This window comes from Physeter macrocephalus, chromosome 5, assembly GCF_002837175.3.
Source record: "Physeter macrocephalus isolate SW-GA chromosome 5, ASM283717v5, whole genome shotgun sequence".
NCBI lineage: Eukaryota > Metazoa > Chordata > Mammalia > Artiodactyla > Physeteridae > Physeter > Physeter macrocephalus.
In genome coordinates this window covers 23644236-23662861 of record NC_041218.1, presented here as the reverse complement: position 1 = coordinate 23662861, position 18626 = coordinate 23644236, and the positions used below count along the sequence as shown (strand labels likewise).

The 18626-nt window shown below is 40.5% G+C and overlaps 1 protein-coding gene across 1 annotated transcript in view; it reads right to left on the bottom strand.

Moving 5' to 3' along the window:
* The window catches only part of TNPO3 (transportin 3), an 88533-nt gene extending 82857 nt beyond the window's left edge, over window positions 1-5676 (bottom strand). Inside the window, exon 1 of the mRNA XM_028489779.2 lies at window positions 5160-5676. Within this exon, the coding sequence (XP_028345580.1) occupies window positions 5160-5279 (120 nt within the window). The 5' untranslated portion in view covers window positions 5280-5676. The remainder of the gene's footprint in view (window positions 1-5159) is intronic.
* Between the last annotated feature and the right edge of the window lie 12950 nt (window positions 5677-18626).

The following is an 18626-nucleotide window of genomic DNA, read 5'->3' as shown; positions in this document are numbered from 1 at the left end:
GAATGTAAATTGATACAGCCACTATGGAGAACAGTATGGAGGTTCCTTAAAAAACTACAAATAGAACTACCATACGACCCAGCAATCCCACTACTGGGCATATACCCTGAGAAAACCATAATTCAAAAAGAGTCATGTACCACAATGTTCATTGCAGCTCTATTTACAATAGGCAGGACATGGAAGCAACCTAAGTGCCCATCGACAGATGAATGGATAAAGAAGATGTGGCACATGTATACAATGGAATATTACTCAGCCATAAAAAGAAACGAAATTGAGTTATTTGTAGTGAGTGTAGTGGATGGACCTAGAGTCAGTCATACAGAGCGAAGTAAGTCAGAAAGAGAAAAACAAATACCGTATGCTAACACATATATATGGAATCTAAAAAAAAAAAAAAGTTTCTGAAGAAACTAGGGTCAGGACAGGAATAAAGATGCAGACGTAGAGAATGGACTTGAGGACACGGGGAGGGGGAAGGGTAAGCTGGGACAAAGTGAGATAGTCGCATGGACATGTATACACTACCAAATGTAAAATAGCTAGCTAGTGGGAAGCAGCCGCATAGCACAGGGAGATCAGCTTGGTGCTTTGTGTCCATCTAGAGGGGTGGGATAGGGAGGGTGGGAGACGCAAGAGGAAGGAGGTATGGGGATATATGTATAGCTGATTCACTTTGTTATAAAGCAGAAACTAACACACCCTTGTAAAGCAATTATACTCCAATAAAGATGTTCAAAAAAAAAAAAGAAACTGTCAGACATCTTGATCATTTCTTAATAATCATGGTTTATTCCTTCAACTACGGGTATCAGATTATATAAACATCTGAAAGGATTCTACTGTCTATTGGGGGAGACAAAACAAATTTTCAAAAAGGTTAAAAAAATGATAATGCAATTAAAGTGCTTTCGGTGTTGGGGCAGGGGCAGAAATGACTTTCAGCGGAAGAAAATCTGTTAAGACTTGAAGGAGAAAGAATTTAAGCTAGCTAGACTTTGAAAAGATAGGCTAGTTTCTTCATTTTAAGACAGGATTGGGAAAAAGTAATAGTAAAAGTACAAAGGTAAGAAAAAAATTAAAAAAATCATAAAACCAGACAAAGGCTGTATCCCCTCCCCACAAAAAAACATTTGCTTATTCTGGGAGATACTACAGCTGTATGAATGCTGATGGGAAGGATCCAGTAAAGAGGGAGTTTTAGGATACAAGTGAGACAGGATAACCAAAAGATCAAGGTTCCTGAGAATTCAGATAATAAGATGCAGAGCACTAAAATCGGACAGGAGAAGCAATTGGATACACATGCTCAAGTTCTACCAAATCAGAGGTGAAGGGTTGGTGGTATATTGAAGAAAGGGATGAGAACTGACAGTCCCTGGAAAAAGACAAGACCTAACAAAGAAAAAGGGCCAGTCAATGGAATAAGGTTTTGATGAAATTCAAGAACTAAGACTTCTGTTTAACACAATTTAACTGATTGAAACATCTGTTTGCCCTCAAATTCCCTGCAAAATCAGAGTAAAAAGATTTTTTTTCCCCCAAGGAGGAGGGAACCCACAAGGACAGAAAATGGAAACACGAATGATATTAACAAAACTGTGAAAAGGAGAAAGCTGCTGGGTGAGTGTTAACTCTCAGAGAAGGTCTGAGAAAGCTGAAATTTGCCTGGTAGCAGGGAGGGGGAAGGGATAAGAATGGAGGAAGCCAAGAGGCAAACTAATTCATTTGCAAAATCCCAGTAAGGCTCAAGAATCAGAAGTACTGAGGTACACCTGAAGACAGATGCACAGATAGAACAAGAAAACAAAGGAATGGCTTCAAAATCTGTGTAAGCAGTTTAGTTTCCTAGATTTTCTCCCTGACTCGGAGGGGCCAGGCTACTATACTATCCTCCCACCATCACAGAAAACTCAAGGTTTACTTTGCAGAGACTGAAGTAGAGGGACTCTGGACTCTTGGACAACAGACCCACCTAAGGACAGGAGTATCATACTGAAAACAGATTAAATAAACTAAAGCCTACATACTTAAGAGTTTAGATTCATCCTCCAGTTCATTCTCCTACCTGCCACTGGCAACCTAGTTCATAACCTCCAGGCAGAAGACTAGAGAACTCTCAGGGTAAAAGTGGTCCAAGAAAAACGACTAACAATGAGAGAGAAGAGATGAAGGTTCCCCTCTCAATTATCTGTCAAATGAGGGAGTAATTCAAGAAAAGATCATGGGATCCAGGATTCAGCACATCCAATACAAGAAAGAAAAAGGAATTCCCTAGGACAGTGAGATCCCAAGATAATAATTATGCAAGAGGCCTGGAGAACCAGGCCAGATTGGAGCAGGGAGATACAGGGCTCTCGGGAGAGGTTTCCTTCCACCAAAAAAGGAAACAGATTACCAGTGTGAACATACTAAGAGGATATTTACACCTACTAACAGACAGTTTGGGATGAATTACTGTAGATATATAGAAAATAAGGCAAACGTGAAAAAAAGAAAAAGGTAATGATTAACACCAAAAAAAAAGTTGCACAAAAAAGAAATTATCATGGTATACACACTTCATGATTCACAATATGTAATGATTTAACTAGAAATGTGGTATACCTATGTTAACCAAAAATGTGGTATACCATAGGTATACCTATGAGTGATGGGGTGTGAGGAAGCGGAAGAAGCCTAAATCCTCATCTTTCATAGGAGAAACTATGAAACTGCTCTTTTTTCTTCCTAAATCTTGTAAAACTATTCCCATTTTATAACTTTAGAAAGTTTTTAAAGTTTGGCTTAAATCTTTAAAATTTTAACAATAATAACTTTTATTACTAAATTAACAATAAATAAGTTTTTTTATTTTGATAAAATTAAAATTATGTAAGATTTCAAAAAAGTAAAAACTATTACATGACGTTACTTGAGATTCCTGAGCCAGGAAACTAGAAGAATTTCAGTTGGTTGTGTGATCAGAGCTCAGTGCGTGAATGAGTGATTCAGGGGGGGTTGGTGACTTTTTAGCAATGACAAGATCCAAGATGTGATTGTGTGACCAGGTGGCTTAGAAAAAAGTAAAGGAAATAAGAAGCCGAAGTGTTAGCTGAATTGTCAATCCAGATGCTGAAGTTGCCTAAAAATGATGATGTGTGACTGTGCTATTTTCCAGGTCCACTTTTCCACTCTTCTCTACCATGTTTTCTGCCCCAGCTGACCTCTATGGAACAGATCAACAGGTTCCTGAGTCCCCTAGCTTAGGGTTAGGTGTGCCCAATGGGGAATCCCAGGAGGAGGAGGAAGTTAGGAGAAAAAGGTGTAGATATTTATTCCTCCAGCTTCCTCCCTGCACAATCACCTCATGCTGGCTATGTCCCTTCAACTGCAAACTACAATTCCTCTCAAGGCAGCCAACTCCATACTTCTCCTGAGAGTCCAAGAAGTAACCACTCTCTCTCTTAGCTCTTCTGGCTTAGGGCTGTTAACAGTTTGGCTACAGGGTACTACACTATCTTTTGTGGTATCCCATTATATCCACATCTTTATAAACAGTATCTTTATAAAACACACCCTCCTCAAATTAGCCTATTTCAAGTGTGCCATCTGTTCCTGTTGGGACCTGACTGTAAATAGTGATGATAATGATGATGGTGATGATGTAAGGCTGTAACAGAGACTAGTGGAAACTAAGTGACTAATATTTAAATAACAATTACTAACATATTTTGAGTTCTAGGTTCAAAGAACTTTGTTAAGTTCTTTGTAGGTATTAACTCGTTTAAACATCACAAACATCCTGTGCCAAGCAAAGATTTTTTTGGTCTGGTTCATTTCCATATACCAACACCCAGCAGTTGCTGGTACATGGTAAGCACTAAAATACTGATTTAAAATACATACAGCAATAAGCAGGTTTTGTAGGGAAAGCTTACTTTTGGTACGGTGTAGCATTTCTCCTATTTTTACTTTGAAAACTTTAAGATCAGGGACGTGTGGCTCCCCAGATCACAAAAACTAACTAAACACTAAGACAGACCACATATGTATGATTTTCTTGTGTAGCCTACAGTGAGTCTTATTCCTTTCTCTTCCCATGAGGTCACCCAGGACTTGGGTTCCCGATTTTTTTTTTAAGTGTAATATTCAAAGTTGCACATTTTAACATACTTATTATGCACTCACAGCCTAGGAGCTGATTCAAAAGGGCAGAGCATCTTTAAGTACTAGTCATGAGTTTAAAAAAATAAATGGAAGGGGAGGGAGCAAATTTTAAAACATACTTAGGTGTATAAAATGCAAAAATAAGAAAGGTAAAGTCAGCAATATGACCAAGTACACATAATCACACTGAATTAAAGCACTGCAAGGGTAAGTAGGAAAATTAGAGGAGGAAGCATAATACACGAGATTCAAAGAACGCAGAAACACAGTAAGTATAATAGGTTGCAATTAACCCCCTCATTGGATACTGACAAAATTATCTGTAATAATCAAGGCAGCTACGATACCCGTATCTTATAAAGAAGCTAAAAATCAGAGGAAAGAGAAGGTCAGAAAACCAATATGCAGCAAAATGAGAACGGCAAAGATTTTCTGAAACGAGAATTGATTTTTTTTCTTTACATTATGTTGCACTCCAAAACACGGGGGAAACTCACGTGTATAAGGATCTAGAAACCTGAGAAGTTTCGAGAATAATGTACTCAAACTAGAGTGAAAAGCAGCAAGAAACAGTGAGATGTAAGGCTATGAGTGGGAAGGAATTGCCGGAGTAACACCTGGACACCGAAGAGAGACGGATAAAACATCTTTAAGTGGAAGACAGAGAAAGACTGGGATTGGATTTGGTTGAAGAAAGACAAAACGGAAAAGCAAGGCCTAAGAAACAAATAGTAGCAAGGGTGAAACTTGGAAGACCAGATCGAAGCCACGAGAAGTACAGGACCTACAAACCAGATTCTACGGGGTGGGGAAAGGGCCACTTCGCGACCGACCAGCTGCAACTAGTTTCCGAAAAGCCGCGTAGATGTAGCTTCGCAGCCCCACCCCGCGGCAGCAGCTCCTCCCCAAGGAGGACCTCAGGAGGCCAACGGCCCGGCGCCGGCTCCAGCCGAGGTCCCACCCCGCCCTTGCCCCGCGGCGCAGAATGGCCTCTCTCGGCCCCTCACCGAACGCTGCAGCTCCCCAAGCCAAAACGAGGCGCGCTCCTTTCCGCTGGGATCTGGGTCGTGGTAGAGCGCCTGCACTGCCTGGTACACGAGCTGCAATGTCGGCTTTGCCCCTTCCATGGTGGTAGCGGTGGTGGCGGCAGCGATGGCTCTGGTGTTTTCTCCCGAGGCTTCTCGGGCTGCTCCGCCTTCGCGCTTCCTCACTTTGTCGGCCACGGCCGCTCCCTGACTGGCGCCATCTCCTCTTTGGCCGTTACCAGGGCAGAGGGGTTCCCCGTGGAAGTTACCCCCTCGGAAACAGAGGTTAGATCGTATTCAAGTTCCTGGCTGTTTTTCCGATCTTACCACTAGACTCTAGACTTCTGAGTCTACACGCCGGTGCTCGCCTCTTGACCCGCTGACTTGCCCTCAGAAAGCTGTCCCGGCCCGACACAGACCATGCAGCATACCTCAGCAGCCTTTACCCGGACCGGAAGCGGCAGCACCAAAACCTTTGGCACACTTCCGCCTGGTGCGGCGTAAACTGCTTCCTTCCCCGCACGCCTCCTCTTGTCTCGCCGCCCCCTCCCGGAAGTGACCCTAACGGGCCGGGAAAAGGGAAAAAGTGGTTCTCTACTTCCTTGCGTCGGATTGAAGCTCTAGGACCCTCGTGGCTCCCACACCTGTGCAGCTCTCCTCTCCTTGGCAATGGATCCGAGGTCTTTCCTCCCCCTTCCGACTTCTCCATTCCTCTACATAGAGTCCTTTCGGACCCCCGTGGACAAGGCGCATCAATTCAACCATCTGTGGAGTGTCCACTGTACAGCAAATTCAAAGATGATTTAAGACAAGATTTGTATGCAGACCCTAATGGAGGACACAGACACGTAATCAAATAACTATTGTACAAACCTGAAAAATGTGCCACACTGAAATAAATACAAAATGCCTAGAATCCCCTTTCCACTAAATTCTGACACCCAAAAAGGTATTTCATTCCATTGCCCAGGACGCTCTGACTCCAGAGTATTTGCACAAACACACTGAATTGTGTTTTTGTGTATGCCTTTCTCTCCGAATCAAACATCGATGGTATAACAATTCTCAATTCACAAAAGAAAATATAAATCTTGGAATCTGTACTGTGGAGAAAATTTCCAAACATTGCTGCTTCTCCTTTGCAATAATAAGTAACTACTACTGGGACTTCCCTGGTGGCACAGTGGTTAAGAACCTGCCTGCCAATGCAGGGGACACGGGTTCCATCCCTGGGTCCGGGAAGATCCCATGTGCTGCCAAGCAACTAAGCCCATGTGCCACAACTACTGAGCCTGTGCTCTAGAGCCGTGAGCCACAACTACGGAAGCCCGCGCGCCTAGAGCCCGTGCTCCACAACAAGAGAAGCCACCACAATGAGAAGCCCGTGCAATGCAACGAAGAGTAGCTCCCGCTCACCACAACTAGAGAAAGCCCACGTGCAGCAACAAAGACCCAATGCAGCCAAAAATAAATTAATTAATTAATTAACTGCCACCGTTTGATGAATGCTTACAATGTGTAAAGCACTGTAGTTATGAGGTCTTATTTAATCCTTTAAACAATTATACAAAGTAAATCCCCATTTTAAGGAATAAGAAATAGGTAATTAATCTGCCCAAGGTTACACATTTCTTAAATGAAAATCAGGATTTGAATCCAAATGTTTTGCTCCAAAGCCTGTTAAGTTGTACAATCCCTAGCATCCTGTGTATTAGTTTGTTTCTGAATTGTTATTGTCAAAAGATTTTAACTACCAATATCAATGAAAACAGTGTTACTGTACACAGTTGATATAATTTCTGACAAAAGGAAAGAAACTTGATATTTTGGTTGCCTGATTCATCCATTCATTAAAAATTTAGTAAGACCACCTTGGTCTCTGCCCTCATGGAGTTTACAGACCAAATGCAAAGAAAGACAAGTAACTCAGTACAGTTTAAAAGGTCTATGAATATCCGCAAGCAAAAGAATGATGTTGGACCTACCTTGCACCATATACCAAAAATAAAAAAGAACTTAAATGTAAGAGCTAAAACTATAAAACTCTTAAAACAGGAGTGTATCTTCATGACCTTGGATTAGACAATGGTTTCTTAGATATGGCACCAAAAGCACAATTAACAAAAGGGAAAATAGATAGTCCGATTTATCTATTTTAGTTCATCAGTTTAGTTAATCAAAACTAAAAACTTTTGTGTGTCAAAGAACACTATTAAGAAAGTGAAATGACAACCCACAAAATGAGAGAAAATGTTTGCAAATCAAATAACTGATAAGGGATCAGTATCCAGAATATATAAAGAACTCTTATAATTCAACAATGAAAAGACAAGATAGGGGTTGGTCACTTGAAAGACTAAGCATGTGATTAGAGAGTTGCAACTTTGGACCAGATTAAGTGCAATCACTTAACACTGATATAATCATCCGTGCCTAGTAATGAAACCCTGATCAAAACTCCGGACATTGAAGCTCAGTAGAGCTTTCTGGTTGATGAACAGGTTAATATGCCAGACGGTGATATACCCTGACTCCACCAAAAGAGGGCATGGGAGTTCTGTCCTCTTCCCAGACCTCCTGCTATGTATAGCCTTTTAAATAAATCTTTAATTATATGTGTAGCACTTAGCTGAGTTCTGAGTTGTTCTAGCAGATTATCAAACCTGTGGGGGTAGTGGGAACCCCTGAATTTGTAGCCAGTTGGCCAGTAGTGCAGGTGGCCCGGGGACCCCTGAAGTAAGGCTGACGTTTGAAGTGAAGGCAGTCTTGAGGGGGACTGAGCCCTTAAGCCTGTGGAGTCTGATACTAACTCCAGGTAATGTCAGAATTGACTTGCCCTTCAACCCACTGGTGTAGAAACAGAACAGGTAAGATGTTCACGAAGTCTGTAATTTAGTTTAACAGACATAAGCCCTGTCCCTCCAAAAATAGATGAAACAAATATGTTAACAATTATTAAATGTAGGAGACAGGTAATTGTGGTCACTATACCATTCTCTCTACTTCCCTGTTTGAAATTTTCCAAATTAAAAAAAAGTCAAAACTGGAAAAAAATTATGTCAATTTTTATTTATGACATGAAAAGATGTCAGAAAATATTATTGGAAAAAGAAACAGGTTATGACTCAGCATGTGAAAATACTCATTGACATGAAATTATATTTATGTTTCTATATAGGTAGAGAGGTGTCTGGAAGGATTTTCAACAAAATGTTAACAAAGGTTATCTCCAGGGATGGGATTTTGAGTGGTTTCTACTTTCTTTTTTGTCTGTGTTTCTTCATAACATTTATCACCCCTTGACATATTCCATACTTTTATTATTTTTTGGCTACTCCCTCCATTAACGTGTAGACTCTAGGTCACTGTCATATCCCCAGTGCTTTGAATGGTGCCTGACATATGGCAGGGACACAATAAATATTTGTTAAATGCATTAGTAAAGCTTCTATGATTTGAATTTTTCTTTATAGTGATTATTTTCACTTTTAAAACAACACAGGTGTATTTTTCCAAACAGTGACACTATAAACTTGAAGTCATAATTGTCAGGAGCCAGTATTGACTGAATCTTAGTGGCTGTTTGCCAAAAGGCTGCACAGCACAGACCTCTCCTGGCCCAACTTCTAAGGCACTCCCAGGTGGTCTTGATGCTGTAAATTAGGGATTATGTGAGGACCCCTCCTCTGGGCCAGAGTTCCAGGGCCTCTGAGGGCCCAGCAGGTTCAGCCCCACCCTAGGGGGCTGAACACATGAGCCTGTGTCTTTCTAATAAATGCCCCCCCTTTTATTTCTTAAACAGCTTTATGGAGATATAATTCATATACGGTATAATTCACCCACTTTAAGTGTCCAATTCAATGATTTTTAGGAGATTCACAAATATGTACAGCTATCACCAATTTTAGAACAATTTTCATCATCTCAAAAGAAACCCCATCTCCTTTAGCTATCTCTCCTCTCCCCATGCCTTTCTCTCCCCACCTGTGCCCTAAGCAACCCCTAATCTATGTTCTCTACATAAAGATTTCGCTGTTGTGCACATCGCATGTGAATGGAATTATATATTATGTAGCCTTTTTTGACTGGCTTCTTTCACTTGGTATGATGTTTTCAAGATTTATCTACACTATAGCATGGATCAATACTTCATTCCTATTCACAGATGCTCTGCTCATTTTAAATTGGGTTACCTTTTTTATTATTGAGTTATAACCGTTCTTTATATGTACTGGATACAAGTCTCTTATCCAATATGATTTGTAAATATTTTCTCCCATTCTGTAGGTTGTCTTTTCACTTTCTCGATGGTGTGTGCTGAATGTTTGTGCTCCCGTCGAAATTCATATGTTGAAACTGTAAAGCCCAATGTGATGGTATTAGGATATGGGGCCATTGGGAGGTGCTTAGGTCATGAGAGTGGAGCCCTCATGAATGGAATTATGCTCTTATAAAAGAGACCCCACAGAGCTCCGTAGCCCCTTGTGCCATGTGAGGACACAATGAGAAGTCTGCAACCCAGAGGAGGGTCCTCTCCCAGCCATGCTGGCACACTGATCTCAGATTGCCAGCCTCAAGAACAGTGAGAAACAAATTTCTGTTGTTTATAGCTGCTCAGTCTGTGGTATTTTGTTATAGCAGCTCGAATGGACTAAGACAGTGTCGTTTGGAGCACAAAATTTGTAAATTTCGATAAAGTCCAATTTATCTATTTGTTGTTTTTGCTCCTCATGCTTTTGGTGTCATTTCTAGGAATCCTTTGCCAAATCCAAGGTCATGAGATGTACCCCATGTTCTCTTCAAAGAGTTTTATAGTTTTATATTTTATATCCAGTATGATCAGGCCACCCAAGATGGCTGTTCTCTTGCTCTCTGTACATCCCCTGCTCGACCAGTCCCTGCCTCCCCTACACCCTGCTTACCTGACTGACCCTCCCTCTTAATCATAGAGCCTAATCAGTAAATGCCTATGTACTTGCTCCTGGCCCCAGCTAGTGATTGTTCTAATCTTTAGATCAGAACTATTGCCACTATGTTAGTTTATCAAAGCGGCAGTGAGGGGCGCGCCCATCTGCTGGTTGCCCTGGCAACTGATAAGCCAACCTGACATCAATTCTCCCTATAACCAGTAATCTCCCTCTTCCCCTGGTAGTGAAGATCACTATCATGTCCTGCCTGCCATCTGCTGGGCACGGTGGGATGTCACTCCAGGACCTTGCTTCAGACATGTTAGCTCCCTGCTCCATTAAACCCCTGATGTCTCTTGTCACTGACTCCTGGCTCTTTCTTCGGTCTTGAAGCTGCAAGACAGGACTTGCAGCACTTCGGGGTGCAGCCCAACACATCCATTTTGAGTTAATTTTTGTATGTGGTGTGAGAACTTCCTTCTTTTGTGTGTGAATATATAGTTTTTCCAGCACCATTTGTTGAAAAGACGATTCTTTCTCCTTTAAGTGGTCTTGGCACTCTTGTTGAAAATCTGTTGCCCATAGATGTATGGGTTTATTTCTGGACTGTCAATTCTATTCCTTGGATCTATATGTCTATCCTTGTGCCAGTACCACACTGTCTTGATCACCATTGCCTTATTTTATCTTATTCCATTTTATTTTGTTATTTATTTATTTTTTGGCCATGCTGTATGGCTTGTGGGATCTTAGTTCCCTGACCAGGCATTGCACTTGCACCCTCAGCAGTGAAAGTACAGAGTCCTAGCCACTGGACCACCAGGGAATTCCCACCATTGCCTTATTTTAAATTTTGAAATTGGGAAGTGTGAGTTCTCCTACTTTCTTCTTTTTTAAGATAATTGTGGCTATTCTGGGTACCTTAAAATTCAATGTAAATTTTAGAATCAGCTTGTCAATTTCTACAAAGAACTCAGCTGGGACAGTATAGAGATTATACTGATTCAGCAGATCAGTTTGAGGAGTACTGCCATCTTAACAATGTTGTCTTCCAATCCATGAACATGGGATGTTCTTCCAATTAGTTAGATCTTTAATTTCTTTCAACAGTGTTTGTAGTTTTCAGAGTCTAAGTTTTGCACTTCTTTTGTTAAGTTTATTCCTATTTTTATAAATAAAATTGTTTTTTAATTTTAGTTTTGGATTGTTCACTGTAAGTATACAGAAATACAATTGATTTTGTATATCGATCTTGTATCTTGCAAACTTGCTAAATTCATTTATTAGTTCTAAAAGTTTTTTAGTGTATTTTTTAGGACTTTCTATATACAAGATCATATCATCTGCAGATAGAGATAGTTTTACTTCTTCCTTCCCAATTGGGATGCTTTTATTTCTTTGTCTGGCATCTATGCCAATGTAACGAATAAATGGCAAGGATCTAAAAGACCCCATTTCTCCCTGGATGAAAGAAGGAAAAGACTCAGCACTGAATCTATGTATTATTTAGGAAAACCCAAAAGAGTTTAGTTTTGGAGGATGGAAGGAATAAAAAGTGCCCACCGAACTGAGAAGGTATCCTGAGACCGAAAAATGACGCAGGTAGCTCCATATAATGAATGAATCAGTTTATCATACGGTAACTCACTCACAGGGTGGGACTGGCCAGATAACGATCCAGAAGCATTCACAGCTTCACTCCGCACCGCCAAGATGCCACTGGGTCATTTCATAATTAACCTAGGGTTAGGGGGTATACACTTGGAAACAAGAAGTGCATTCCTAAGCCAAGATTTATGAATAGGTAACTAGTCTCTTCGGCGCTGGGAATATAGCAGTGAAGGTTTTCATCACTGTTTGGGGACGAATAGAGCATAAAGGCCACCTAGACCTAACGATCATTAAACAATATCTATTACTACAAAGCCCTTGATGACAGAGAAGAGTTCACTATACAGGTCAGCCCTTCCACAGTCAGTGGAAGAATAGGAGGAATTGAATGGGCCCTAGATGGCATCAGTTATGCTAACAGCCATACAGTTTAGAGATGCGTACATAAACAGTATGTGATTCCTTCAAACTTTCTGTTACAATTTAATTCAAAGTTCTTCTGGGGACACAGTATTAATGCAAGTACTGAATTTACATTCCTGATCCTGATGAAAGCCTTTTAAAATCCACTTGTCTTGAAATAGTGCTTTTCAAACTTTCCACTAAAGATGCCCTAAAGGGAGAGAAGAGGAAAAATATGAGCAGTAATCCTATACAGCTTATGATAACATGAAATAACTTTGAAGTGTTACGTTTTATCTTAAAAATTCATGCAGTTTTTTATTTTCTATTCCAAGATAAAGTCAGTTCATTTTAACATTAAAGTAATGTTTCTTTTCCAAGATAAGAAAGGAAGCCTTTACCATATGATCCAACAATTCCATTTCTGGGTATATAATTTTAAAAACCCTGAAAGCAGGAAGCTGAAAACTTATTTGTACACTCACCTTCATAGCAGCACTATTCATAACAACCAAGGGATGGAAGCAATCCAAATGTCCATTAACAGATGATTGGATAAACAAAATGTGGTGTACACATACAATGGAATATTATTCAGTCTTAAAGAAGAATGAAATTCTGACACATGATACAACATGGATGCATTCTGAGGACATTAAGCTAAGTGAATTAAGCCAGTCACAAAAGATAAATACTGTATGATTCCACTTATATGAGTATCTAGGGTAGTCAAATTCATAAAAACAGAAAGTAGAATGGTGGTTGCCAGGAGCTGGACAGAATGGGGAGTTGTTTAATGGACACAGAGATTGGCTGCACAACAATGTAAATATAGTTAACAGTACTGTTCTGTACACTTAAAAATGGTTAAGATGGTAAATTTTATGTCATGCATTCTTTACCACAATTAAAAAAAATAATTTAGAAATTTTTAAAAGTTTTAAAAGAAAGCCTTATAATTTGGTCAAAGGAAGCCAAAGAGTATCGAGATTCAGCTAGAACTAAGTACACTGCCTTGGTTTAATTTACGGAAATATTTATATGGTCACCTTTTAATTATCCTGTAAGGACCTCTCTGCTCAGAGAATCATCCTAGGCCCCAGGCCAACAATAAACAGGAACTGAGACAAAGGAATAGACTGTATGACTCTCAGTGTGTTTCTGTCATGCCATGGGAGCCTTTCTGGGTCATCACCTATTGTCTTCCAGGATTTAGAATGCATTCTAGAATATCACTCAGCATAGGTGAAGGATTAAGCTTTATTAGGTAAAGGGAAGCCTTACAAGACTGGGTCAACACGCAAAGAGAAAGCAGGGGTCCCCCAAGGAGAGGTGTGCTAGGGTCAGTGTGCTCTGCTGGATCCACAGAATAAGTCTGTGTTCTGCTCTCTGTTCTACCTTGTTCTCACAGTGCTGATGAATCAAGGAGTGAGTTACCAAATTTCTGACCAAAAAAGATGACTGGAAAAAACAGCTTTTGGAGTATAACACTCCCTTCCCCCGGTTCACATAACAAATGTTCAAAGGCTTAGAGCTCATTTCAATTCCATGCGATAATCTTGCCCCGTGCTACCTTTGTGTATCCCCTTAATAACAGGTTCACCATGCCCTCAATGTCTATAGGTACCATGGAGGGAAATACACAACAAAGAAAAATCACCAATCAGAATTTTAACAAGAGAAGGGCCAGCAGCAATAGACCCTACCACAAAGAGAAAACCATGATGAAGCTACTTCCCCAAAATCCTGAAAATTCTTTCTACCCAGAAATAGCTGCCCACCAAATGTTTGGCAAATCTCCATCCTTGTTCCAAGAATAAATAATAGCAAAGCCTTACCTATGCTTACCACGTGCCAGGGACTGATCTAAGCATCTTACATACATTAATTCATTTAATCATCACACCAACCCTATGAGGTGAGCACTCAATTTATGCCCATTTTATACAGGAGGAAACTAAGGCATAAAAAAGTTAATGAACTTGCTTAAGGTCAGGATAGAAAAACCAGGATTAGAACCCAAGCAGTCTGTCGTCTCAGAGTCTGTGCTTTTAACCACCACGTTAAACAGAACTGAGACACTGGGCTAAATTCTGCCAGGGCCTTAAGTATGCATTGTCCTGGGACCTGGGAAGCCTTAGGGAGAGAAGCACCAATAAATGTGACAGGAAATAGGGTGTGTCCAGTAATAGAGCCAGGTGGGATGGGAGATGTTGGAGAACATTGGTGAGGGTAGAAGAGCAAAATAAATTGGGGGGAGTACAGTTGGGAGGGACCTTTTCAGGGTGAAAACATAGTAACATGACAAACATGAAGCAACAGAGGATTGTAAAGTCCCTTGGACTCTTTTAAAATAGCTTTATTGAGGTTAATTGACACTCAATAAACTGCACGTTTAAAGTGTGTAATTTGATAAGTTTTATGTATACACCCATGAAACCATCACCACAGTCAAGATAATGAAAATAGACATCACCCCCAAAAGTTTCTTTGTGCCCTTTTGTAGACCCTCCCTCCCTGCACCTCCCCCCGACTCTCCCTCTGCTTGTCCATAGGTACTATAGATTATTTCACATTTTCTAGAATTTTACATAGTCTACAGTATTTACACTTTTTTGTCTGGTTTCTTTCACTTGGTGTAATTTTTTTTTTTTTTTTCCCGTGCTGCACAACTTGTGGGACTTTAGGCCCTGGACAGTGAAAGCACAAGAGTCCTAACCATTGGACCACCAGGGAATTCCCTTGGTGTAATTATTTGGAGATTCATCCGTGTTGTTGGGTGTATTAATAATTTATTCCTCTGATAAGGGACTTATATCTACACTACGTAAAGAACCCTTACAACTCAACAATAAAAGACAAACAATCCAATTGTGCAAATGAGCAAAGGATCTGAATAGACATTTCTCCAAAGAAGATACACAAATGTACATGGAAAGATGCTTAACATCATTAGTCATCAGGGAAATGCAAATCAAAACGACAATGAGCTACCACTTCACACCCACTAGGATGGCTATAGTTAAAAAGTCAGATGATAGCAAGTATTGGTGAGTATGTAGAAAAATCATAACTCGCATACACTGCTGGAAGGAATGTAAAATGGTACAGCCACATTGGAAAACAGTCTGGCAGTTCCTCAAAAAGTTAAACAGAGAGTTACCATTTGACCCAACAATTCCAATCCTACATTTATTCCCAAAAGAAATGAAAACATACATGTGCGTACAACTTGTACACAAATGTTTATAGCAGCATTATTCATAATAGTCAATATGTGGAGACAACCCAAATGCCTATCATTGTGAGGAATGAATAAATCAAATGTGATATATCCATGCAATGGAATATTGTTTAGCCATAAAAAGAAATGAGCGACTTCCCTGGTGGTGCAGTGGTTAAGAATCCACCTGCCAATGCAGGGGACATGGGTTCAAGCCCTGTTCCAGGAAGATCCCACATACCGCGGAGCAACTAAGCCCATGAGCCACAAGTACTGAAGCCCGCGCACCTAGAGCCCAAGCTCCTCAACAAGAGAAGCCACTGCAACAAGAAGCCCGCGCACCACAACGAAGAGTAGCCCCCGCTCGCCACAACTAGAGAAAGCCCAGGTGCAGCAACGAATACCAAACGCAGCCAAATAAATAAATAAATAAAAATTTAAAAAGAAAAGAAATGAGGTATTGATACATGCTACAGCATGGCTGAACCTCGACAACATTATGCTAAGTGAAAGAAGCCAGCCACACACACACACACAAACACATATTGCATGATTCCATTTTTTAATGAAATGTTCTGAATTGGCAAAGGTATAGAGACAGAAGGTAGATTAGTGGTTGCCTAGGACCGGGGGCAAAAGCTGGGGGGAAAATTGAAGGTGTGCAGGTTTTCTTTTTTCTTTTTTTGCGGTACGCGGGCCTCTCACTGTTGTGGCCTCTCCCATTGCGGAGCACAGGCTCCGGATGCGCAGGCTCAGCGGCCATGGCTCACGGGCCCAGCCACTCCGCGGCACGTGGCATCTTCCCGGACGGGGGCATGAACCCGTGTCCCCTGCAACGGCAGGCGGACTCTCAACCACTGCGCCACCAGGGAAGCCCTCTTTTTTTTTTTTGTTACTCTTTTTTTTTTTTTAATTTACTTATTATTTTGGCCGCACTGGGTCTTAGTTGCGTGCTTCGTTGTGGCAGACTTAGTTGTGGCATGCATGCAGGATCTAGTTCCCCGACCAGGGATCGAACCTGGGCCCGCTGCATTGGGAGAGCGGAGTCTTACCCACTGGACCACCAGGGAGGTGCCCAGGTTTTCTTTGTGGGGTGTTGAAATGTTCTCAAATTGATTGTGGTGATGGTTTGCACAACTCTGTGAGTATACCAAAAACCTGTGCCTTGTATACTTTAAATGGGTGAATTTTATGGTATGTAAATTATATCTCTCTAAAGCTGTTACAAAAAAAAGTTTTGTTACTTTTACTGATGAGTAGCATTACATTATATGAATATACTGCAGTTTTCTAATCAGTTTACCTGTTGATAGACATTTGGGTTGTTTACAATATTTGGCTATTAAAAATAAGGCTGCTGGGGGCTTCCCTGGTGGCACAGTGGTTGAGAGTCTGCCTGCCCTGCAGGGGACACGGGTTCGTTCCCTGGTCCGGGAAGATCCCACATGCCGCGGAACGGCTGGGCCCGTGAGCCATGGCCGCTGAGCCTGCGCGTCCGGAGCCTGTGCTCCGCAATGGGAGGGGCCACAACAGTGAGAGGCCCGCGTACCACAAAAAAATAGACATCTCTCCAAAGAAGACATACAGAGGGCCAAGAGGCACATGAAAAGCTGCTCAACATCACTAATAATTAGAGAAATGCAAATCAAAACTACAGTGAGGTATCACCTCACACCGGTTAGAATGGGCACCATCAGAAAATCTAGAAACAACAAATGATGAAGAGGGTGTGGAGAAAACAGAACTCTCTTGCACTGTTAGTGGGAATGTAAATTGATACAGCCACTATGGAGAACAGTATGGCGGTTCCTTAAAAAACTAAAAATAGAATTACCATATGACCCAGCAATCCCACTACTGGGCATATACCCAGAGAAAACCGTAATTCAAAAAGACACATGCACCCCAATGTTCATTGCAGCACTATTTACAATAGCCATGTCATGGAAGCAACCTAAATGCCCATCTACAGATGAATGGATGAAGAAGATTTGGTACATATGTACAATGGAGTATTACTCAGCCATAAAAATGAATGAAACTGGGTCATTTGCAGAGACGTGGATGGACCTAGAGACTGTCATACAGAGTGAAGTAAGTCAGAAAGAGAAAAACAAATATCGTATATTAACATATATATGTGGAATCTAGAAAAATGGTACAGATGAACCGGTTTGCAAGGCAGAAATAGAGACACACATGTAGAGAACAAACGTATGGACACCAAAGGGGGAAAGTTGTGGGAGGGTGGAGATGAACTGGGAGATTGGATTGACATGTATACACTAATATGTATAAAATACATAACTAATAAGAACCTGCTGTATAAAAAAAAAGAAATGTGGCTAGGACAACAGTGGAATTTATATTTTAATTTTATTTAAACATTAATTTTAAAATATGACACATTTAAATGTTTGGAAAATATTTAAGTATGTTTGGAAAAAGTCAAGTATATGAGTCAAATAATTTGATTATAAACTTTATGAAATCTAAATACAGATAAAGTCTTTCCAATCAATATTTAACATGTGTGCAGTAAGTGTAAAATGCACAACAGATTTTACAAACTTAATATGAAAAAGGTAAAATATCTCATTATTAATATATTAATTAATTTTAAAATGACAATATTTTTATATATTACATTTTAAAATATATTATTATAAGTAATTTCACCTGTTTCTTTTTACTGGTTAAAGGGAAAATTGGAAAATTTCAAATTACATATGTGACATTTTATTTTCATCAGAGCTAATTTAAGCTATTATTTAGATATTAAAGAGCAGATTTGACAAATCCCCCTATTCTGTAGGTACATGAATATAATTCTTAATGTTATTGACTTATGATGCTTTACATTAAAACAGAATAGAGTTTCTGGAAAAAATAAAATAAAATAAGGCTGCTGGGGACTTCTCTGGTGGTCCAGGGGTAAAAGAATCCCCCTTTCAATGCAGGGGACGCAGATTCAACCCCTGGTCAGGGAACTAAGATCCCACATGCCGTGGGGCAATTAAGCCCAGGCGCCACAACTACTGAGTCCGCTCGCCCTGAAGACTGCATGCCACAACTAGAGAGAAGCCCGAGTGCCGCAATGAAGACCCGATGCAGCCAAAAAAAAATTAATTAATTAAATAAATAAATATTTAAGAAATTAAAGCCGCTATAAGAAACTTCCCTGATGGTCCAGTGGTTAAGTCTACAAGTTTCCACTGCAGCGGGAACTAAGATCCCACATGCCACAATCCCTGGTGGGGGAAATAAGATGCTGCATGTCACGTGACGTGGACCAAAAAAAAAATA